The following is a 24,455-nucleotide window of genomic DNA, read 5'->3' on the forward strand; positions in this document are numbered from 1 at the left end:
GGGCGTGCCGGGTGGATCCCGGTTGGGCGCATGCGGGAGTCTGTCTGGCTGTCTCTCCCCGTTTCCAGCTTCAGAAAAATACAAAAAAAAAAAAAAAAAAAAAGGAGTTGGGTCTTCTGATTCTGTTCATCCCACGACACCAGCATGTCTTATGAAGGAAGGACTCGGAGGCTTTCTTGTCCTTGCAGTTCAATCACTACTCAGCAAAAATGCAAAACACAGTCAGCATTCTGACTCAACCAGATGCTTCAAATGGCAAACACAAAAAATAAAGTTTTGCAGTTTTGAGCTGTGCCGCTGAGTGACAGTTATGGGTCACAAGGGCTGACGCATGGAAAATCTTGTGATCTTCAGCAGGGATTGTGGAACATGAAATTTCCATCATGAAAAGAATCCCCCCCCTAAGATGCACACTGTAGAAAAACAGGCACTCACCTGGGCTGGCAGACGGACTTACAAATTTCTTCTCTAAAAGACAAAAGAAGATGCATAATGCAAAGTGAAGAAAAAAGAAAATTTCTGTATATTACTAGGATTAAAACTGCTCCACATTAGCCTGACCAGGTGGTGGCACAGTGGATAGAGCGTCGGACTAGGATGCGGAAGGACCCAGGTTTGAGACCCCGAGGTCGCCAGCTTGAGCGTGGGCTCATCTGGCTTGAGCAAAAAGCTCACCAGCTTGGACCCAAGGTTGCTGGCTCCAGCGAAGGGTTGCTCGGTCTGCTGAAGGCCCGCGGTCAAGGCACATATGAGAAAGCAATCAAAATCAATGAACAACTATATAAGAAGTCGCAATGCGCAACGAAAAACTAATGATTGATGGTTCTCATCTCTCTCCGTTCCTGTCTGTCTGTCCCTGTCTATCTCTGCCTCTGTAAAACAAACAAACAAACAAACAAAAAAACCCTGCTCCACATTAAAGGGAACACTTGTACCCCTTTTATCATTTTGTCTTAAGTTCTTGTCTCCTTTCCTTCTTCCAGGACCCAAGTTTGGGGGTCTTTGCTTTCCTGCTTTGTTTGATATTTTGGGGCCACTGAGTTCCCTCCTGGTGTCACACCTCATCCTGCTAGGTTGAGGGGTTAGGGAGGTCACTGGGACTTTGAGAATTCATATGGAATCACTATGGACACAGAAATGGAGTGGAGACCAACATGTGGGAAATAGCTTCTTGTTTCTCCAGTGAAATTCAAGTGTAAGAAAAGCTAGGCAGGGGGCTAATGTCTCATTAGCAACAAGCACAGGACCCCTTCCCTCTTATTCTAATGCCAGTGGTTTCCGTGTAAAGTAGGAGAAATATAATACTACCAGGACTGACTGGTACCCACCTTTAAAAAGCATAGGAAAAGTTGAAATTTACCTGCTTTTTAAAAAGATACAGAAGTCACTTAAACACTTCCTTATTATTACTGATGACTATTATTGATGTGGTTCCCTACCCACTATCCAGCTGCAGACAGAGCAGGACGCCCCTCCTCCCTCTGGCGGGTCAGATGCAGGAAACCCTGGGCAGGGAGGGGCCTGGGCCATCCAGGATGAAGCCAGCAAACTCATGAATGTCCAGACAGAGTGGACAGGACTCCAGTGCTCCGCTCCCTGGCTCCTCACAGCTGCAGCTGGGATGGGGTGGTGAGAGTACTCCTTACCTTTGCAGTGTCCGTCGTAATTGACCTGGATTTTGGACCCAGTGAGGCAGGCATCTCGATGCAGCTCACAGTGGTTGAGGTAGGTCTTGCCGTTGCTGCCGCACACAGGCCTCTTGTGAGGTTTGCATTGCTGAAACAGACCCGCAGAGGGCGTTCGAGCCAGCACACACATGCGCACTCAGCGCCATCTTGGGAGGGTGCCCTGCCAGTGGAGACGGCCTCTATCCAACCCGGGCAGAGGGGCCGCAGCTCTGGCACCTGTAACCCTACCCCACTCAGTGTTGGAGGCGCTTTATCCTCTTGCAGCCCACAGGGCCCTGTGTGCTGATCCTGGTTCAGGGTCATCGTCTCTATTCTCTATTCAGTGAAGATGCAGAATCCCCTCCCGGGCCCACCCCCATCGAATGAGCAGAAAGGGCATTTTCAGAGAAGTAAGGAATTTGGATTTTCCATCACTTTATAGAAAGTAAAGTCACTCAGTTCCTTTGAGTGATCTAAGATCCCTTGAAATTCCAACGTTCTATGACACAAACAGCCAGAGCTGAGAGCTGGCAATGTGGAGACTGAAAGCAGGTAAACACCCCGTCTCTGCAACTCCTCCGCGGCTGAACCCTAAGAATCACTGCTCTCTTGCTTTGTTTAGTATTTTGGGGCCATTCTGTTTTCCTCCTTATCTTACAATGCCTGTTGTGAGGCCGAGGGTGGGGGTGCCTGTGTCTTTGTGAAGTACTAAAGAGAGAATCGTTACAGACGAGGACATGGACTCAAGTTTGCTTGGCAACTCGGTTCTACTTAGCCTATTTACAGGGCCATGGTCACAGGCAAGTTCAGTTTCTTAAGACTCTTGTGACTTTTAAAAGGAGAGAAGGAAAGGCAAGTTTGGCTCAGACCTAATAAAGGCACCAAAGCAAGAAAGAGCCGATGTAGTGAAAGAAACATGGAACGCTGGGGCCGGAAGTCCAACCTTTCCCATTCACAGACGAGAATACCAAAGCCAGAAGGACAGATGTTTAGCAGATGCTTAGTACTGAGTTCTGCCATGCACTGGGCACTGGGCACGGGGCAAAGCCAGAATGGTCTCTGACTTCATGGCATCCAGTGGCAACTAGCCTGCTCAAAATCACTCAACTGTATGGGGCGGCGCTGAGAGCCGACGCCAGGTTTCTGAACCCCAAGTCTGGGCTTCAGCCACCACAGTGGCCAGGGCACCTCCATGAGGCCCTGCCAGGCTCCCCAGCACATCCGCTTTTCAGGTTTCTAAATTGGAGGACTTCCTTTCTAGGGCAATAGATCAGGATCCTTCACTTGGGTAACAAGTTGGGTGTATTTATTTGGAGAAAGACAGACGTGTTTCCAGGCCTGGGTTGGTTTCATAGAAAGGGGTAAAAGGGCACACATCCAGGGTCTTTATGTTTGCCCAGAGTGAGAACTTATCAGAATCCTGCTTGCGAAAGAAATATTTCTCAAAGACTCACTCTGCTTTTTTTTTTTTTTTAATTTATTGATTTTAGAGAGAAAGAGGAAAGGAGAGAGAGAGAAAAACATCAATTTGTTGTTCCACTTATTAATGCATTCACTGGTAGATTCTTGTATGTGCCCAAACTTGGCATATTGAGACAATGTTCTAACCAATGGAGCTACCTGGCTAAGGCCTCGCTTTGCTCTTTATAGTTCATTAAAAACCAAAGCAAACCTGAAAACCCTGCATTCTGTCTAGCGAGCCCTAGTGGGAACCAACCCTAGAGAATAAAAGCAGCAGCATGTAAGGCTATTTGCACAAGGATGTTATTGTTTAGTTGGAAACAAACTAAGTGTCCATCTATAGGAAAATAATTATACAAATCTGATTCACTTATACCGCTAAAGATTATGCAGCTACTAAAATACTGAGTTACAACTCTACATGTTGACCTACCTGCAGGGCTTCCCATGATATATGAACGCGTACAAAATGCAAGTTGCACATATCTATATATATTGTGATCTTATTTTTGTATAAAATAGAAGGAACCCCTATATGTTTATAGTAGCAAAGTAAAAAGAAAGGGGGAACAAATATATTATAAACTGTTAATACTGGTTAACTCAGACTAACGGGATTTAAAGGTTCCGTGGAAGATTATTAACTTTAGGTTTGTACAATTATCTGTACTTATTTGACTTACATAAAGCAATGATTAATTTTGTAATTTAAAAATCTTATAAAGCTAAACATTTTTTTTAAAAAGAAAAAATATCCTTGTATTGACATCTGATTTTTAACTCCTGGGATGAAAATTCCATACTTTTCAGCTAGGCAGGGTGTGGTTTTTTATGAAGATGATGAAGCTGTTGGCACTGCTGTGGTGACTTGGCAGCTCCAGCGAGGCAGCCGCCCTGGCCTGGGCCACTGTCCTCTGGCCCTGGCCTCGGGACTTACCTCAATGCAGAGGCAGGTGGGCTCTCCCTTCTCCGTGACGGCACACTCCCGGCCGGCTCCACAAAACACATTGGCACAGATCTTGGACTTGCTCTTTAGTTCTTCCTAAAATACAAAATCATAAAGAAAACCATGCCACTGAAGCCCTGGCTGGTTGGCTCAGCGGTAGAGCGTTGGCCTGGCGTGTGGGGGACCCAGGTTCGATTCCCGGCCAGGGCACACAGGAGAAGCGCCCATTTGCTTCTCCACCCCCCCCCTTCCTCTCTGTCTCTCTCTTCCCCTCCCGCAGCCGAGGCTCCATTGGAGCAAAGATGGCCCGGGCGCTGGGGATGGCTCCTTGGCCTCTGCCCCAGGCGCTAGAGTGGCTCTGGTCGCGGCAGAGCTACGCCCCTGGTGGGCGTGCCGGGTGGATCCCGGTCGGGCGCATGCGGGAGTCTCTCTGACTGTCTCTCCCTGTTTCCAGCTTCAGAAAAATACAAAAAAAAAAAAAAAAAAAAAAGAAAACCATGCCACTGAAACAAGCCCATCATGGGATGAGCCAATGGATGGCGATTATCTTTTAGGCCCAGGGCTCAGTCTAGAGTCATGGCTTGTGGGGTTGAGGGGCCCCGAACAGCAAGAATTTGTTCCCAGCAGCCAGCACCAGCCTTGCCGGCACCGTTCCAGCCCAGGCCGACTCTGAGTCCCTGAGATTGTTTCTTAAAGAGCTAGAGCCCCTATCTTGCAGCCTCCCTTTCTTCTAAGAAGGTTTACTGGGTAATATAGTATCCATTACATGCCAACACTACCCTAAGGCATGGAGATATGAGGGCACAGTCCTTATCCTCAAGAAACTCCAGGACTCTCTGAGGAAACACAAACCGAGCGATCTTAGAGAGCAATGTGGAAACATCAGGGAGCTGGAGGGGAGAGAGGGCAGGAAGCACATGAGCGACTCTGAGACAGGAGGCCTGCACTGATCCGAAAGGCTGAAGAATAGACGAGGCAGAAATGGAAACACTGGAGAGAACTATGGATATCCGAGGGACCAAACTCTCACTGAGGAGCGTTCAAGGCAGTATCATCCAAAAGGCAAAAGAAGAAAGGCTACGCCATTGAAACATGGGTCTGCAATTTGATATGGTTTTATTCAGCCCCTGTCCACATCTGCCAATAACTGCAAGACCCAGAGGGCCAAACCACCTGACAAGCAGCAGAACTATCCTCAAACCTCTTATGGTCAGACATTCCTGTTCAGACACGCACCAGAACTAAAAAGGCAGGGATTGGCTCCAGTCTGTGCCTCTGAAATGTGGGTGTCTGGCATCACTCATCTGTCAGTGGCACATTCATTCTCTCACGTTAATTGGAGGCTAAAAGCCAGTCCCACCTCATTTGCCACTCAGGCCAGCAGGAGTGGTGGCTGAAGGAAGGAGAATGTGATTCCTCCAGCCACTCTTCCTGACTGGCTGCACAAGCAATCACCACAGGCCTCTGGCCCCTGGTCACTGGGGTGACACTGGTTGTGACAAAACCGACAAAGATGGCAGGAGCTGTGCTGGGGTCATGGGATTGGCTGTAAGAAAGGTGAGGACGGAACCTAAGAGTCTGCCCTTCAGGTCATGTCTACTATGTCATGCGAGAACTCACACTCACAAACTAACTTCGGACAGTAAATTCTTAAGGCTGGAAAATGTTTTATATCCAAGAATAAGTCAAAGAAAGCAAAAAAAACCAAAAACAAAGTAGATAGTGAGAGCTGAGAGGCTGGGTCCAATATAGCTGATGTGTTGTCACCTGGAAGCTGCTTTGCAAACTCCAGGTTACTATTCTGTCTCCTGAGCCAGCCTGCTTGTCACACAAGGCTCCCATTGGTCTAGACACCCTTGGCATGCTCACACTTCATTGGTTCACATGCTGTTGCTACACCCATTTTTTTTTGGATGTTGCTAAGGCGAATTCAATAAAGCTGGCTGGCAGGAAAGAAAAGAGGAAGTAATTCCCAGAAGGCCGGGAGGACCGGAGAGCTGTTGTTTGTGGAGATAAAAATCTAGCTTATTTCTAGGCAGAGCAGCCCTCTCGGAACCTGTGCCTGGGAAAAGAAAGCGGCTCTGAAGAGGAAGAGGAAAAGGCTATCGCTGACCAGTGTAAAAAAAAAAAAAAGATCTCAGATAAGACTATCTTCTGCCCTTCCTGTTAGGAAACAACCTGTGAATAGAGGGATACAGACAAATATGTAACCCTCTGTGAGTGTGTCACAGGAGTTAGATACAAATGCATAAACAAGCATGCTCAGGTATAAGCCCACACTGACAGACAAGGCAGCACACGGCTTCGTGGGCAGACACCCTCAACCTTTAGCACTCATTAGCTGTGTCTAACTAGTCACGTCAATCCTTTGAGCCTCAGTTTCCTCCTCTGTAAAACAGGGATAAAGACCAACCCTGCCCTGTGATGATGGAATGAAATAACGCATTTGGAAGTGCATCATCAACTAAAATGAACTACCTATGAAAAGTGATTAATGTTAATGCTCACAGAGCTTCCTGCAGAATAGCATGTGGCACTTATGGAGCCTCTTTTTAGTCTTATATTGTTGTTTTTAGTGAGTATTAAAAATAAAAGCTTTTAGTTGTAGGTTGAATTCAACCCTAGTAATTTTGTAGAAACAGTTCTCAAAAATCCCTGTAAGGAAACAGATACTCTTTATTTAAAATATAAAGAATAAAATTTACAAAGTGTTTCCATACATATGATGTCATCTTACTGTGTGGACAACCTTGCAAGAACATGTATGCTATTAGCCCCATTTCATAGGAAAGAATACTAAAGATCAGAAAGATCAAGGAACTTCCCCAAGGTCCCAAAGCTAAAAATGCCAGGAGCTAGGATTCCAACTCAGACCCTCAGAAAATAGATGATTAAGTTCCCATTTATAAATACCTGGCACTACCTAACCAGGCGGTGGCGCAGTGGATAGAGCGTAGGACTGGGATGCAGAGGACCCAGGTTCGAGACCCCAAGGTTGCCAGCTTGAGCGCGGGCTCATCTGGCTTGAGCAAAGCTCACCAGCATGAACCCAAGGTCACTGGCTCGAGCAAGGGGTTATTCAGTCTGCTGAAGGCCTGTGATCAAGGCACATAAGAGAAAGCAATCAATGAACAACTAAGGTGTTGCAACGAAAAACTAATGACGCTTCTCATCTCTCTCCATTCCTGTCTGTCTGTCCCTATCTATCCCTCTCTCTGACTCTCTCTGTCTCTGCAAAATTAAATTAAAATAAATAAATAAATAAATAAATACCCGGCACCATGCTAACTGATTTTTTATTACATGTTATCTTATTTAAGCTCTACAACAATGCCATAAAATCAACATCATAATTATTCTCATTTTACAGATGAGGGAACTGAGCCTTATAGGATAAATAAATAGAAAGTTGCAAAGGTAGGATTCTACCTAATCTAAAGAAAAGGATTTTTTTTTTTTTTTTTTGGTTTTTTTTAGAGAGAGAGACAGAGACAGACAGAAGGGAGAGAGATGAGAAGCATCAACTCATAGTTGTGGCACCTTGGTTGTTCACTGACTGCTTTCTCATATGTGCCTTGACCAGGGAGCTCCAGCATAGCCAATGACCCCTTGCTCAAGCCAGTAACCAGGGGCTCATGTCTATGATCCCATGCTCAAACCGGCCACTCCACGGTCAAGCTGGTTAGCCTGTGCTCAAGCCAGATGAGCCCGCGCTCAAGTGAGATTTCCCAACAGCAACAATGGGGCTTCAAACCTGGGTCCTCAGCATCCCAGACTGATGCTCTATCCACTGCACCACCACCTGGTCAGGCAAGGAAAAGTTGTTTTATATTTATTTTCATGCCCAGATGATTTAAGGTTGAGGAAATTATAATGAGGGTGTGATTTTCATAGTTAGTAAATGTCAGGAGCAAGTGTCTAACACTGCTGTCAGAGATAGATTTTAATTCCCACATTCCACATCTGCTCTTTAGTTGCCCTGGTAGTGGACAAGGCACTGTCTTTAAACCTCAGTTTCCTCATGTGTACAATGAGAACGCTGATCTCTGCGAGGGCTGTGTGCGGATTAAATGAGATTACTGAAGTGGCCATCATTACAGTGTAAAACTGATTTTCAAACAATTTTCTCACTGAGATGCTGTTACCTCTTTGGGCTGTCATGTCTCCACCCATCTTTTCTTACATGAAATGACTATACTGAGAGCAAGAGGCCAGACTGAATGGAAAAAATGAAGGGCCTACTAAGCCCTGTTATTCTGTTTGAAGATCACAGAGAAATGCTCATTATAAAAGCATTCCTCCTTGCAGGTAGCGTATCTGTCGATAGGTGGCAATCTCTCTCTGTCTCACAGAGCCCAGAGCCGCAATGCAGAGTGCAGCTCCTCCCAGCTCCTCCTCTGCAAGCGGTGGTGGGAGCTGGGAGTTTGCAGCAGGTGCTCCGCAGGCACCAGCAGGGGGAACCAAGAACTGGGGATTTGCCAATGTCGGAAAGAATGTCTTCCCTGAAACCCTCATGGTTCTCCCCAGTTCTTCCCCTTCACAGGCATGCTTGGGAATGAAACCAACAATGAAGAAAATTTTCTCCCAAGAGGTAGAGGTGGCTTCTTCTTCTTTTTCTTTTTTGAGATAAAGAGAGAGAGAGAGAGAGAGAGGAAGGGAGAGATAAATATCAACTTACAATTGTGGCACACTAGTTGTTCTTTGATTGCTTTCTCATATGTGCCTTGATATGGGGGGTGGGCTCCAGCCCCAGACAGGGACCCCTTGCTCAAGCCAGGAACCTTGGGCTCAAGCCAGCGACCACGGAGTCATCTCTATGATCCCATGCTAAACTCGGTGACTCCATGCTCAAGCCAGATGAGCCCACATTCAAGGAGGTAACCTCAGGGTTTCGAACCTGGGTCCTCAGTGCCCCAGGCCAATGCTGTATCCACTGTGCCACCTCCTGGTCAGGCAAAAGGTGGTTTCTTTGTGCCATTGAAGGCCCTTTTCCATGGCCTTGGCCAGTTGGCTCAGTGGTAGAATATCAGCCCATGGTTCAATTCCTGGTCAGGGCACAAAGAAGAAGTGACCATCTGCTTCTCTACCCTTCTCCTTCCCCCTTCTCTCTTTTTCTCTTCTCCTCCCGTAGCCATGGCTCAATTAGTTCAAGCACACTGGTCCTAGGTGCTGAGGATGGCTCCATGGAGCCTCTGCCTCAGGTGCTAAAAATAGCTCAGTTGCGAGCATGGCTCCAGATGGGCAGAGTGTCAGCCCCAGGTGGGGGTTGCTGGGTGGATCCCAGTCAGGGCACATGTGGGAGTCTGTCTCTCTATCTTCCCTCCTCTGACTTGGAAAAATAAGAAAAAAAAGAAAGTCCTTCCCCAAGCCCTATCTGCCTTGGGAGCAGCAGTGTCAGGAGCATTCCCGAAGCTCCTGGAAACTTCCTCAGGGTGGCAGGTGGCATTACCCATCTGCTGAGTCACTGACTTTGAGCGGGAGAGAATATGTTGAGATGTTCATTGCAAGAACTCGCTCCCGGGTAGGGAGGGGTGTGGCACGGCACAGAGCGATGAGGAAGGGCGGCAGGTGTCGGGGAGCAGGCCTTGCCGGCGGAGCGAGGGGCTCTCTGTGGGTCTGATGGGCAGTGAGGACCTTGGGAAGTTTGAAGCGGGGCCAGCGACACGATGAATACGGTGCTTTGGCATACTGTGTCTGGCCTCTTCCAACTTGGATATTCCAAGTCCAAGTGCAGGGCAGCCTGGATAGAGAGAGGCTGGAGGCCGGGGAACCAACCTACCACGTGTGAGGCACAGATCTTGAGGGGGGGGTGTGTGACTACTAGAGCCCGATGCTAATATTAATTAGAGCGCCTACAACTGAGGCTCTTCACAGATAGCTCTGTCCTCACAACATCTGAGAAGGTTTCCATCTTTTTTAGTTCCATGTAACAGATGGGGAGGATTTGAAGATTTAGAAAAGCTGTGTAATGTACAGAGGCTATATAACTAGTGGGAGCTGAGTCATGATTGGCACTCAGGTCAGCCTGACCCCAGAGCCTTGATGATACTCCTTTACCAAGAACAGTCAAGGGCGCGAGCTTTGGAGAGAGGGTACAGCTACAAGGGCAGGCACAGGGAGAGGTCACAGAGGACAACACAGTCCTCACAAATGAAACAGAGGTATTTGCTTTAGCACCTAACAATTGCAGCAATCAGGTCCCAAGGCTGTATGAGAATTTCATCTACATACAGATAAGCACACTGGCTTATGAATATCCCCTAGAAGTGTGAGGTCACAGGTACACAAACCCATCTGTCTGAATGCACCTGGGAGAGTGTGACTGATTGGGGAGAGGAGGCGTGTTCTGGAAGTGTAGCAACCCTGACATACTGATAAAAATCAACAAAATACTTGCTTCCAATAGAGAAGCATCAGGTTTCTAGCTTTATCCATCTACAGCATCTCCCCAACTTGCTTCTACGTTGTTTTCAATTATGTGCTGCAAGCCATGCTCTGGGGATTCGGTACCATGGTTACTCTGCACAATACAAACTTCTCTGGTAAAGACTGATGGGGAGCACTGCTGACTTTTGCGAGGGCAAAACTTCCTCTCTGAGTAACTCAGCCTCAGCATGACAATTTTCATTAGTCTGTAATTTTTACTATCTTTTTTTTTCTTTTTTTTTTTTTGTATTTTTCTGAAGCTGGAAACGGGGAGAGACAGTCAGATAGACTCCCGCATGCGCCCGACCGGGATCCACCCGGCACGTCCACCAGGGGCGATGCTCTGCCCAACAGGGGTGTCACTCTGTCGTGACCAGAGCCACTCTAGTGCCTGGGGCAGAGGCCAAGGAGCCATCCCCAGCACCTGGGCCATCTTTGCTCCAATGGAGCCTCCACTGCGGGAGAGGAAGAGAGAGACAGAGAGGAAGGAGGGGGGGGGGGTGGAGAAGCAAATGGGCGCTTCTCCTGTGTGCCCTGGCCAGGAATCGAACCCGGGTCCCCCACACGCCAGGCCGACGCTCTACCGCTGAGCCAACCGGCCAGGGCTTTTACTATGATTTTTGATTCTCAAACCTTTTTGGGATAGGCAGACAGGGGTTATCTCTAAGGCCCTTCCAGAGGTAGCATCCGATAATGAAGAAGAAACAGATTCACACACAGCCACATGTGACCAGTCCAAGACCCAGTGGGGCCTGACCTGAGATCTCCAAACTTTAATCCTGCCCTGTTTCCACTAAACCACTTTGCCTCTTTACAAATCAAACCTAGAGTGTTGTCTTGGATCCAAGGTCTAAAAAACCAGGAAATACTTTTGCAATTGAAAAAGCAAGTTATTTGCAAAACCACCACTAGAGGCGATCGTGTGTCTGAGTCTCTGCGTCGACCAATCTTAAGTCTGAACATAAAATATGCTTTGAATGTTTAAAGTCTTCTGAAGTAAAGCAGTTTCTGGAAGAGCAGTGTGCTTTGGCAGGGAGAAAGCTCATAAGCAAAGGCATAAAACTGCATCTTAATATAGCGTCAGTCACTCACGTGAACTGGGTTGGCTCTGTGCCTTCTGTCCCTTTATTTCTTCCCAACTTTCTTTTTGAAAAAAACAAAAACAAAACACAAACAGCCTTTACGTGTCCAAGGTGGAATTTGGGTTCCGCATGCCACTAATCTGTGACAGAGCGGTTCTGTTGACATGAGAAAGGCTCTCCTTGCTCTGCCAGAATTAGTCATGGAAATTTCACAGAAACACCAGGCCCCTCAGATTCGCCCAGCATCATGGAATTGGGGACAAAGGAGCTCACAGAACCGGGGAGAACAGGAGACCCTGGTGGGCATAGGGCGGGATGCTGGCTGCTCCGGGAGATCATTCTAGAATGGAACCTAGTGGCCCAAGCTTGAGGACGCCAAGGAGAAAGCAGAACCCCTTTAACGCCTTGCAATCTAGCAGGAGCACCATGTGACCTAGCTAAGTTCTGATTCCCTTCTCTGAAAAGAACATGTTGGCACATCCTACATATTCAGGAACAGAGGAAGGCGTGGTGCCATCCAGCAGATGTCCTCACAAGCCTGGCAGTAGGCACTGCATTTGCAGGGACAGTGTCCCCCTGTGCTCACAACCAAGCCCTCATCTCGACTTTATGCACCAGAACCCAGATCCAGATTTTGTGGGGCGGACGCTTAAAAAATCTGAGGGGCCCTCGTTAAGAAAAAGATTATGCAATGATGGCTGTAAAATTGGGCACAGGGCCTTGAATGGGGCCTGGTAATAGGTTTGAAACTGAAGTTTGATTAGCTTCACAGTAAATCTGACACTCCATCTAGCCTATATTTTCTTCAGAAACAAGAAGGTGTCTGCACCTTTGGTCTGGTAGAGTCTTATTTAATATTTTATGCACATATAGCTTATCTCAAGGAGACCGAACGCTTGTGAATTTTGGCTTCCCACAGACCCACCACACTGTCCGCCTGAAAAAAAGCTTAGTGAATGTTTTTTACATTAAATGTCATTTGGGGACTATTCAGATTAGTGTCAGTGGCCAGTGACAATGGCATTCAGGATGTTTGAGGGAAGGCATGGCTGGGCTTTATGACATCAAAATAAAGGATGTATCTATCACCCAAAAGGATTAAGCTTTACTCGATAAAAAAAATCTATTAAGGACCTGTCATTCAAGAATTATCCATTTCTTCTTTGTATTAATGTCTATGTCAGCCTCTATCAGAGCTTATGGGATAACACGCTCTCAACACTTTTTACTCAGGTGCTAATTAATCTATTGTGTCCCTGAAAAGAACTACTTTTGAAATTCAAACGGGACAAAGCTGCCTACCTTAACCATTGTCTTTATTATTTTACAGATTCTGTCACATTCTCAAAGTGTCTGCCCTGTCAGACGGAAGGACCTGAGCCACCATCTTCAGAGGGAGCCCTTCCTCTGGAATGCCTCCCTTCCATACACTGGGTCTTTCTCGCGGTGGCCCAGACACAGCACAGCATCCGGATGCCTGGTTTCTCCACAATGCTAAGTTCAGTTTTCTGTGATGGTCCTGTCCAGTCCTAGCAGAAGTATACAGCAGCATTTGGTGAGCACCTACAAAGTTAGAAATATGCTAGCCACTTCCATACAGTTCTGAAAATAATCTCACGAGCGTCTAGGAGGTCGAAGGATTCATCTCTATTGGCAGTGAGAAGACGGTGAGTCCGAACTGTCCCCGGCACCTGCAGAGGGTGTTTCTGCTCTCTGCTTTCAGGTCCTGGTCCACTGTGATGAGCTGGGGTGTCTCCCCAGGGCGTGCCCTGGGGTCTCCTAAACTCAGGGCCCTCCAGTGACTCCACTGACTGAAACGCTCCCCAATACCAGTTTATCGTCCTCGGAGTTATCCCTGGGAGTGCCCAAGATAACCAGTCGTCTTCCTAAAGACTGCTTTTTGCAAGTTCCCTACTTTCACCTGTTAAGATTCTTCAGAACACCTGGGCAGAACCAATTAACCCAGACCATCTTCTGCTGTGAATTAGCCTGTTAGATTTGAGCATGCTCTTTCCATTTTCCATTCTCCAACTATCTGCCTAAGACTGGCCTACTTTAACGGACAAAGTAGGGATCCAGATAGTCCTCTAGTCTTCAGTAAAGGACGAAGCAAGTAATTTAAACCCATCAGAAAGCATATTTGCTGAGCGCCCATAATGACAAAACAAGAATAGCAATCGTCTGTGACCAGCATGGTGCAAGCGCTATGGCATAAACTCGAAAGGAGCGGCCTCTGCCTTCGCAGCAAGTTTCTAACCTAGTCAGGACGACGAAACCGACACACACAGACCAATGCAGTCCTAAGGAAACGGGGCTGACTCCAGGAGGTGGAGCTTCGTGGGCGGAAGGGGACTTGGGCTGAGCCCTGAAGAATGGTAGGCTCTGGGCCCTGGCCAGTTGGCTCAGCGGTAGAGCGTCGGCCTGGCGTGCAGGGGACCCGGGTTCGATTCCCGGCCAGGGCACATAGGAGAAGCGCCCATTTGCTTCTCCACCCCCCCCCCTCCTTCCTCTCTGTCTCTCTCTTCCCCTCCCGCAGCCAAGGCTCCATTGGAGCAAAGATGGCCCGGGCGCTGGGGATGGCTCCTTGGCCTCTGCCCCAGGCGCTAGAGTGGCTCTGGTCGCGGCAGAGCGACGCCCCGGAGGGGCAGAGCATCGCCCCCTGGTGGGCAGAGCGTTGCCCCTGGTGGGCGTGCGGGGTGGATCCCGGTCGGGCGCATGCGGGAGTCTGTCTGACTGTCTCTCCCCGTTTCCGGCTTCAGAAAGAAAAAAAAAAAAAAAAAAAAAAAGAATGGTAGGCTCTGGATGGAAACCCTGGAGGTTCTGAGCAGGAGGGTGTTCAGATCAGTGTGGCAGTAATGCATGGGAAGAAACGGGTGAGGAGGAACTACTGGAGGCATAAGGAAATCAGCTAGGTGATGAGAGTCCCTTAGAAGATGGGGGCAGGGATACAGAGAAAGGAAGGAATCCAAGAGAAATTTCTGAAGGTCAAGGAGATCTAGCAACATACCGAATGGAGGCGAGGAAGGAGTGAATCTGGAGAGCTGCCAAGATCTTTGGCTTTGAGAGCCTGGAGGGCTGCTGGTGTGCCTGTCAGAGACGAAGCCATGGACGGGCCAAGTGGGGGAGGGGCACGCAATGACGAGTCAGTGACGGGCTCGAGGCTGAGGGATGTAAAACACCCCACCGACAGCTGAAATGAAAGGACTAGAGATGCACATCTGGACATCATCCGCGTAGGAGTGAGAAATGCAGCCAAGAGAAGAAATGAGCTCAGGAAGAAAGGGTGGACATGGAGGGTTGAGGGCAGCTGAGGAGAGGAAGGGACAGGATGTGCACCGAGAGGGGCAGGAAGGAGAACAGGCTTCCACCAGCCCACATGGGCTCTTTGTGCAAACCGGGAAAGGTGCCTTCCCCTCTGGGCAGGGTGCAGGGCTTGACAAGCAGGGTGCAGGCTGCAATCCAGCCCCCCTCACTTTCTGTGCAATGAACAGCCCGCTTACCGTGTGAGGGCTCTGAAGGCAAAGCAGCCAGGCAAGCAGAGTAGGCGCATTCAGAAAACTGGGAGCAAAACTAGGCAGTTTAGAGAGCTCCAAGAAATGGATGCCACTGTATAAGAAATGACTTGGCAAATATTAGAATGAGACTCCTCCCCCCCCCCCCCCCCATAAAAAGCCTTTAAACCTCTGCTAAAACCTAAACCAGTAACCCAGAGGGCAGACCAGACAGAGGCACTGAGGTTCTATGTAAAGCAAACTGAGGCAGAAGCCTGGAGGTAGGCCTGACATTTATCTGCCTCTAACACACTGTGTGGCTTAGGGCAAGGTGCTTGATCTCTCTGGTCCTCAGTCTCCCCATCCATGAAAAAGAGGGATTGTAGATGTGCCCAAGTCCCTTAAACTGTTAGGATTCTCTTAATTAGAAAGTACAAGAATTTACCATTTCAAATGTTTCTGAATACCAAACTGTATTTTCCCAGGAAAGCACCCAAATGCCCCAACTAAAGAAGACTGTTTACATATAGAACCTCTTGAGGATATTCCAGCGTTTTTGCTGGCAAATTAAAATTGGCTTTCATGGTCAAAGAAATAAGCAATGCTTTTCCATCCCCTCCTGGGTCATGGCAGAGGAAATCAGGTGAGCAGTAATGGGACCCCAATTGAGTGGCCTTATTTCACTAACCTTAAGGGTCTGGAATCCTCTACTCCCCTAGAATGCCATTAATAACATTTTTATTCTATTTGTGTTTGCCTTGTAAGAAAAAAAGGAAAGAAAAGAAGGGAGAGAATGGTTAAAGGAAATTCACATGAGATTCACAATTCTTCATTTCTGCCAAGAATCTGTCACTGAAGTATGTCTGGGACTGCCAGGGCTCACATTTACTCAGCATTCATGGTCTAATTATTTCCACATGTAGTTCAAGGAGAGTGGTTGATTAAAAGTTAGAAAGAAAGAAAGAGAGAGAGAGAGGAAAGGAGAGAGAGAGGAAAGGAGGAAGAAAAGAAAGAAAAAAAGAAAGAAAGAAAGAAAGAAAGAAAGAAAGAAAGAAAGAAAGAAAGGAAGAAAGAAAAAGAAAGAAGTCCACATACTTAAATCCCAATACCCTCCATTAAAGAAGGGAGACAGACCTAGGGCAGCTGTGGGAGAGTGTCCCCTACAGTGCCTGCCACATCTGGAACAACATTCCTGCACATTTTCACCACCCAAGCAAGCCAACCTTCCATCTCCCTAAGCTTCCAAGACCAGATAGGATTCACATTCATGGGCTTCTGAGTGGAATGTAAATTTATCCCCCTGCTTTGGTGGGAGGCAGGTGAGATAATGGATATAGTCTAAGAGCTAAGAGTTCTCTCCACCTTCCTGCTGCAGGGTCTACTGAATTTAGGTAGCCCCTGGCTAGTTCCTGACCCACACCTACTAAGGCAGAACGCCACTGTGGCAAGGCAGAGAACTTGGGTTCCTACCCTGAACTGGGAAATAGTGCCCCTGCATCTGAGGCTCCTTTCCATTATCCCAATTTGCACATGGCTCTCCCTAAAACTCAAGGCTAAACCACTGATCTCCAAGATGATTCACATGACCTGGCACTGTTTCAAATGCCTGACACTGTTACCTACTGGCATCTACTTGGCCACATTTAACAAGGTCTTTGGCACGTGGCTCAGAGTCTTCTTCCTCTCACCTGGGTAACTTCACTGTTAACGTGGCCTCAAGATGCTTGGCCTCCTTACCTCCAGTAACTCTGGTTACAAGAAGTTTCAGCTGTGCCTATGGGTAGAGCAGGTAGCCACAGTGTATTTAAGTCACAAGCAGACTAAAATACAAGGTATAGGACTCCTGAGGTTCTATATTTTGAAATGAGAACTCATTACTCTTTGAAAATGCCAGTACCATTAAGGATAGTTAGATGCTTCTTTAACCTTCACGTGGGCAGAGAACGCCCTACAAGCCCAGCTAAAAAGATGTCACTATCTGGAGAGTCTGATTTATTGTCTGGATTGAAAAATTCTTCTTGTCCTTCAAAGCTTAGCTCAAGTTACACCAGTCCATCCTCAGTGACCTTTTCCTTTCGGTTGATATGAATTCCTTCTTCCTTCTCTGAACTTTCATTCCACTTTGTCGACATATTTATTTTGGTCACTTTTGAAATATTTTAATTGCTTGTACAAATTTTGTCTTCCCAGCTGAACTATAATTTCTAGAAGACAAAAATTATGTTTTAGAGTTCTTTCGTAGGTCCCAGCATAGTACCCTGCGCCATTAAGCAACCTTTGTTGAAAACATAAAAGAGCTACTGAATCACACTGCCCTGAGGACTTGGAGTAGGGACAGACAGACAGGGCCTGTGCCAACTCTTCTCCTGGGGCTGCCTCCGTCTGGGACCACTCTTTTGGGAGAAATACCCCGAAGACCCCACACTTCTCCACCTGGCCAAAATATTCAGCCTGAAAGTTCACTAATTAAAGATGGTCTTAGGCCCACAGAAAGACACTGGTTGTGTGTGTGTGTGTGTGTGTGCGCGCGCGCGCGCGCGTGCGATTGTTGCTGAAATAGACAGGAGAGCAATGGGGAGACTTAAAATGGCTTCCAGTAATTTCTTCTGCCCACCAGCAATGTACAACCCAGCTGACACGTGGAGGGAATGAGAATTTGGTGGAGGGAAGAAGGTAGAGATGAGGTAATGTGGGACTATGAAGACCCCTGGAGGAAGGCAAAATAGGGTGAGACTTCAGAGTGAAGGGTGGTGGTGGTCTAAACGGGGAGAAGCAGAAATGAAGAGCAGTGAGAAGAGGCCAACAGAAATTGTGAAAATGCGATTAGCCAAGGCAGCTGTTTTGTGTTAACTCTTCCCAGGAGCCCCACCCCTCCACTGTCCTATGAGGTAGAAGGGAGGCCAGTTGGTCAGTCTCCCGAGACCAGAGAAAGAAGCTTCTTGCCTTGTTCTACTCCTCCCCATCCTCAGAATGTCCCAGGGTCTCCAACCTCTCCCCTCTGGCTCACCTTGCGGTGTGCTGCCAGGGAATGGTGACTCTTTGGCTATGCCCATGTGGTTTACTTCTCCTGCGGCCAGGCACCTTTAAAGGAACCACGATGTCTAACCAACAGCTAAGACAATCTGACAGATGACGGGGGTGGGGGTGGGGCGACTGCGAGGACATCAGGGATGACTGGAACACAATGGGGCGGAGAGAGCCAGAGACCCAACACAGCATAGTAACACAAGTCTCCACTTGAAAAGCACAGGCAAAGGCCCGGGAATATTTGGGGGCAGTGCAGCTGGAAGCACCTGACAAGTTTCTAGCATCTTGGCAATTATTCTCCAGCCTGAGGAATGCAGAAGGGGTTAAAACCCAGCAAGAAACTTCAGGCTAAATGAAGTCTCCATATGTGTGTCTTGGTATGGTTCTAGGAGAAGCAGACAGATGCAATTAGAAGTTCTCAGATGCTGTGTTGCCATGGCAACTGCTGGCCAGGAGAAAAGTGGGGAAAGTCAGGAGTCCGAGGCATAGTCTTCCAGAGAAACGCCAGAGGCAGGTGGTGTTCATCCCCCGCAGGGCTCCCCAGCCTGCCTTCTCCTCGACCTTCAAGGACCCTCCCCACCCAATTTCCCCTCATCCCCCGGATCCAGATCCAGCACAATTCCAAATGTAAATGAAGGGCTCCTTTCAGATGGCACTCAAAGGAAGCGATTAGAGAGGAGTCAGACTCTTGGGGGAGTATGCGACATTGTTCTCTGGGTGGTTTCTAGATCTGAGTCTGAGGCTCAGTGAAGGAAACTGTAAGCTTAGTTTACGGTCACCATGGGAGCGAATTTCTCCATGTGGGGGATGCTGGACGGGTGCTGCGGGGCACGCAGGGGTTTGTGGGCTTGAGAATATCTGAGTTCAGCAGGGCAACCATATATTCTATCGGCCAAACTTGGACTTTTCCGAAACTAAATGGAGACTTTAAATACATGTACTTGGACAACAGGCAAACTACGACACATGGGCACCTTAATTAGGCTGCCTAAAGGGAAAAGACTTTTTTTTTTTTAATAGAGTGGGATTCTAACCTGGTGTCTTTGAGTCCACAGAAACCCAGCTATGGAATTTGAAACTCGGTTTTTCTAGGGCATAATCTAGGAAAGATAAGAAGCCCAGTGAAGGTACCAACTCTGGACATAGACTGCCTCTTGCAGCCTTAATCTCCATGGATTAAACCATTCCATAAAGCCAGGGTTCCCCAAACTGCGGCCCACGGGCTGCATGTGGCCCCCTGAGGCCATTTATCCGCCCCCCGCCGCACTTCTGGAAGGGGCACCTCTTTCATTGGTGGTCAGTGAGAGGAGCATAGTTCCCATTGAAATACTGGTCAGTTTGTTGATTTAAATTTACTTGTTCTTTATTTTAAATATTGTATTTGTTCCCATTTTGTTTTATTACTTTAAAATAAGATATGTGCAGTGTGCACAGGGATTTGTCCATAGTTTTTTTTATAGTCCAGCCCTCCAACAGTCTGAGGAACAGTGAACTGGCCCCCTGTGTAAAAAGTTTGGGGACCCCTGCATAAGGCTATGCGGGGAAATCTGCTGCTAGGAGGCTGGGGAACCTGGGCAGATGGGACCGCTTTTGCTTCAAAATCTTAGTCCTTCCAAGCCCTTCCAACTGCTTCTCTAAAGAGAGAATCATTCATTTCATGCATTGTTGCCAAAGGAAGATGGTTCTCCGAGTTTAAGGCAATAATGTGGGCAATAGAGTGGGATCATTTCACAGCAGAAAGAGCTACTAAATCTCCCCCTGAAGAAAGGAGGCTTTTGGGAATGCATTCTTACACATTCCTGAACAACTGAACCAAAAACAGTGGCTTAGTGATCCTGTGGTCACGAAACCCAGGGAAAGGTCAGACTCTCCCAGGGACCCAGCAGAAATGACTGCACTTTAGGCATAATGTAGCCAGCCTAGAAATTATGAGCATGTGGTTCAGCCACAAGTGCAGTTACGTAATTGTAGGATGTTTAAAGGGCAAGGCCCACCCAGGGTGCATCCCTAGTATTTTCTCAGGGACTCTGGTAGTCACAGCCATTTGGTAGGAGTTCCTGCCAGTTACTTGGCAACCACGGCTGGTGGTGGTCCTCTTCTCTCAATCCTGGCTTAAGGTTGGGAGTCATTGGGGCCAACCTGACTTACTACCTACACCTAAACCCAGACAGGTCCCGGAAAGTGGAGCACAAATCTCTGAGCTTAAAGTGGAGCTTCCCCATGATTTTAGGTGACAACGAGGGGCTCTTTAAAATCTGTAATCATCAATTAACACTGCTGGGCATGCACACAGGAAGTTCTGACACTGACTGCAGACACCCTGGATTTTAATAATCCACCTTTCAAGAATGTTAATCTTTTTGGGCAAATTAAGAACTACATAAAATAAGTCCCTTCAGGGAAATAAAAAACAATATCCCATACACAAATTAATTTGCATTTCCTTATCGTCGTCCAAAGTGGAATTGGACAAAAACCTATTTCCAAGCAAATAAGCAATACCTGGGACAATCAAGCAACAAAATATCAAACATCCTGCTTCATACTGGGGTTCAGGAAGAATAAAGCACAGTGCATGTTCCCACGCTGCTGACAGTGTAGATGGGGAGATGGGGCACACATACATGGAATTTTAAATAATAGGATCCAATTTAATAAAAGATAACTCAAAGCTATGTATGGCTAAATACAATGTATGGTCAAGTGACAAATATTAGAGCAGTCTGTCCAATAGGAATATAGTACCAGTCTCATAGATAATTTAAAATTTTCTAGTAGCCACATTTTAAAAAGTCAAAAGAAACAGATAAAATTATTTTAGTAATTTAAGTTAATATAGCTAAAATATTACCATTGCAGCATGTAATCAATATTAATAATGAAAAATATATTAATGGGATATTTTATGAGTTTTTTCCATAACAAGTTTTTGAAATCTAGCATGTCTTTAATGGAACTAACCACATTTCAAGAGCTCAACAACTAGTGGCTTTTCCTACCAAGTAGCACAGCTCTAAACAGGAAGCTTGAGTAGTTCTGACAAATTACTGAGGGCTGAATTGAAGAGGTGAGTGTAGGTAGAAAGAGTAAGAGTTCAACTAGGGATGTTTTAGAAGGGATGTATATAACTTGAGTTAACAGGTACTATCTGAGCACATGGTGAAGCAGCATACTGAACTGCATCTGGGACGGAGATCTGAAGTAATGAACAACCAAATGGGCAGATGTCATGTGCACTTAAGCCTAATTCTGGCTTTGCTTTCAGTGCCCGTGGACAGTGTAAGGACTATCTCCTCTGGTCTTCTGTAAGAAAGATAAAGTGTTTGCCACCTCCTCTCATTAAGACTCGATATGGCTGCTCTCGCAAAACAATGAAAAGGGGCTAATCAGACTACATAGTCGGAGCTTCTCTTAACTATTTAAATACACTTTCTTTGTATTAAAGTCTGTGCACAATTTTGGCAATGAAGTGGCTATTCCTCAAAACGTTTTTCTCAGTTTCTTGGCTCAATTGCTATACTCCTGCTGCCAGCTTTCAATAATATTACACACACACACACACACACACACACACTTCTAGCGCCTTGAGACTAAAGTCAATGAAAACATGCACATTCTATTCTTCTTGAGACATTCCCGTCTTGCATTCTTTCTTTGGAGCAGTTGGGAAGTCACAGCTGGGGGGAAGGACTGTAAAACCCACTTGTGCTAGCCAATCAGGGCTCAGCTGACAGGAGGCTGGCCAATGAGAGACTGCCAGGTATTCCGCTTCATTATAGCAAAATTCCCTATTTTGGCAGAGTTGAAAATCCTGTGGGACCCTCAAACCAGAACCAACAATGCACAAAGACCTCCTTTTTTGTTCATTTTCTTTTCCCCCAAAGACTGCATTAGAAACTCTACACAAAAACCGACTAGCTTAGTGGTGAGTACTCTGTAACAGATTCTCTATCATTCAGGCTAAAAACGCGCCCAACTAGTATGTAGCAGTGTAGTTCTCAGGTCTCTGTTCTCCTTCATTTTTAACTGACTAAACACTGGAGAAATACCACATATTTAGCTGATCTACGTTACCCTGACTCCACTAAAAAATGGAGCAATGGGCTATGTAAGTCCGTAAACTTGGCCTGTGGGTCAACTGTAAGAGAGTTTATGTAAGTGGGGGACCTGCTCTCTGGGTCTCCACCCACTGCTGATAACTGTGCTTTTGGTGGAACTCTCCCTAAGACAAAAGACTTCTTTGAGATCGAGTGTATAAAGCAGCAACACTGTCTCACCCATACTAGGGACATCACAGTTGCCATTCAAATGAAACAGGAGAGAGAGCAAGAGAAGAAAGGATCCCCAAAAGTAAAGATCTCAGCATAATGGTAAAGTCAGAAGACAAAGTGACCAGAGGCTTTGGGGCAAGGAATCACCAATAACAGAATTTAGTCCTTTATTTTATATTCCTTGGGATTTTAGCTTACTCTGAGAATGATGCCCAGTGAAATCAGGATTGCTGACCACAGAAAGAAAGAATAAAAATATTCACTATTCTGCTAGCCTCTGCTTAAATTCTGATGTCACCTGGAGCTGAGAGAATCAGAATCCAGTGCCATACTAAGCTAGTCCAGCGTTACTGCCATATCCAAGGTTAAGCAGTGTTGATGAGAAAGTGCTGATAACTATCTTCCCAGCTGCACAAGTATTATATATACTTGCATTTTCCAACACAGAGATGACCGGGGTACAAAGTTTACAAGCATCTTCTCATATCACATAGGAAACATTTGGATTCATTAATTGATCCATTTGGCCAGTGTATTATTGCAACAAATATTTACTGAGCACCTACTCTATGCTAAGCTCATTTCTAGGTGATAGCGATTCACTGGTGAATGAGACAGAGAAGGGCTCTGTCTTGAAGGAGTATGTATCATAAAAGGAGGACAGTGAATAAACACAAATACTAAGATCATATCAGATTGTGATGAACATTTATTAGATATGTTTACCAGCATATATTTGACAGAGAAATCTGGGTGAGAGGGCACCACTTAGGTGGAGGAGTTAGGGAACCTCTCTTGAGCTTAGACCTGAAGGGTGAAAGGAGCAATTCAGACAGAGAAAAAAAAAATACAATGGTTCTGTAGCAGGGTGGGATTTCTTATGTTCCTGGAACAGAAAACTGTGTGGCTGCAACACAGGGTTCAGCAGGGAGAGCAGTGGGAGGTAAAAACGGGAAAAGAAGGCTCTGGGCTGGAACATGCAGGACCTTGTAGGCACTGATGAGAACTGCATTTTATTCTCAAAGACACAAGGGCCACTGGAGGGTCTTACATAGGACAGTCAGGTGATTAGACATTGTTTCACAAAGTTTCCTACTCAGGCTGCTGTATGGAGAAGTAGATGCAAAGAGGCAAGAAGGAAAAAGGGAAGATCAGCTAGGATGCTAGCAATAGTCCGGGCACAACATGGCGATGGTCTGGACCTGGAAGGTGGTGATGGAGACCAAGAACAGTCAATGAGGGCATGGCATATTCTGAGAGAAGAGCCAACAGGACTTGCTGATGGACTGGGACAGTGAATAATCGACAGGAAGGTGCCCGAGTACTTCCAAGTTGATAAACAAAAAAGCCCAGCTAATTCTAGGCGGTGTACGGTCATCGCCTTGCCCAATGGTCCAGAACGGAGTCACTCCCAGGGGTCCAGTTAAGTCCATGGCCTAACCCTGGAGTCCAGATAAGTCCATGCCTTCTTTTTAGATGTTTTAAAATTCATTTTTAGAGAGAAAGAAGAGAGGAGAGAGAGAGAGAGAAGGGGGAAGGAGCAGGAAGCCTCAACTCCCATATGTGCCTTGACCAGGCAAGCCCAGGGTTTTGAACTGGCAACCTCAGAGTTTCAGGTTGACACTTTATCTACTGCACCACCACAAGTCAGGTCAGGCAACCATGCCTTCTTGATAAAACCAAATTAGTTTACCAGTAGGAAAGTGAGTTCACTTTTCTAAAGCCCACTAAGACCTGGGGTCAGATGTAAATAGCCTATGCTTATGAAAATCTGTCCAGAACTGACCCAAGTTTCCAAATTGTTCCATGGAATACTAGCCTTGAAATATTTGTGGTATTTTTTTGAAATGGTTTTCTGTGGTAGAATGTTGGGAAACACTGCTTATAATAATTTTCTCCCAGAGAGGAGGATACGTATTGCACATGAACACTGTAAGGCTCTGAAAAGTCCTGCAACTAAAAATCCATTTAACCTAGGACATACATTAATATCACTCACACACAGTTTGAGAACTATGGATCTAGGCTCTGTATGTTTCTCCCTGGGGTTCTACCGGCCCCGGAATTCAAGTGAAAACAACCAG

The 24,455-nt window shown here is 46.6% G+C and overlaps 1 protein-coding gene across 1 annotated transcript in view; it reads right to left on the reverse strand.

The window, feature by feature from the left end:
- The window catches only part of FSTL1 (follistatin like 1), a 64,614-nt gene that overhangs the window by 19,415 nt on the left and 20,744 nt on the right, over positions 1-24,455 (reverse strand). The window contains exons 3-5 of the mRNA XM_066347232.1: positions 4,066-4,170; positions 1,647-1,776; positions 436-468 (exon numbers count right to left, since the gene is read on the reverse strand). Of these exons, the coding sequence (XP_066203329.1) occupies positions 436-468; positions 1,647-1,776; positions 4,066-4,170 (268 nt within the window). The remainder of the gene's footprint in view (positions 1-435; positions 469-1,646; positions 1,777-4,065; positions 4,171-24,455) is intronic.

The sequence above is a fragment of the Saccopteryx leptura genome, chromosome 8 (assembly GCF_036850995.1).
Source record: "Saccopteryx leptura isolate mSacLep1 chromosome 8, mSacLep1_pri_phased_curated, whole genome shotgun sequence".
NCBI lineage: Eukaryota > Metazoa > Chordata > Mammalia > Chiroptera > Emballonuridae > Saccopteryx > Saccopteryx leptura.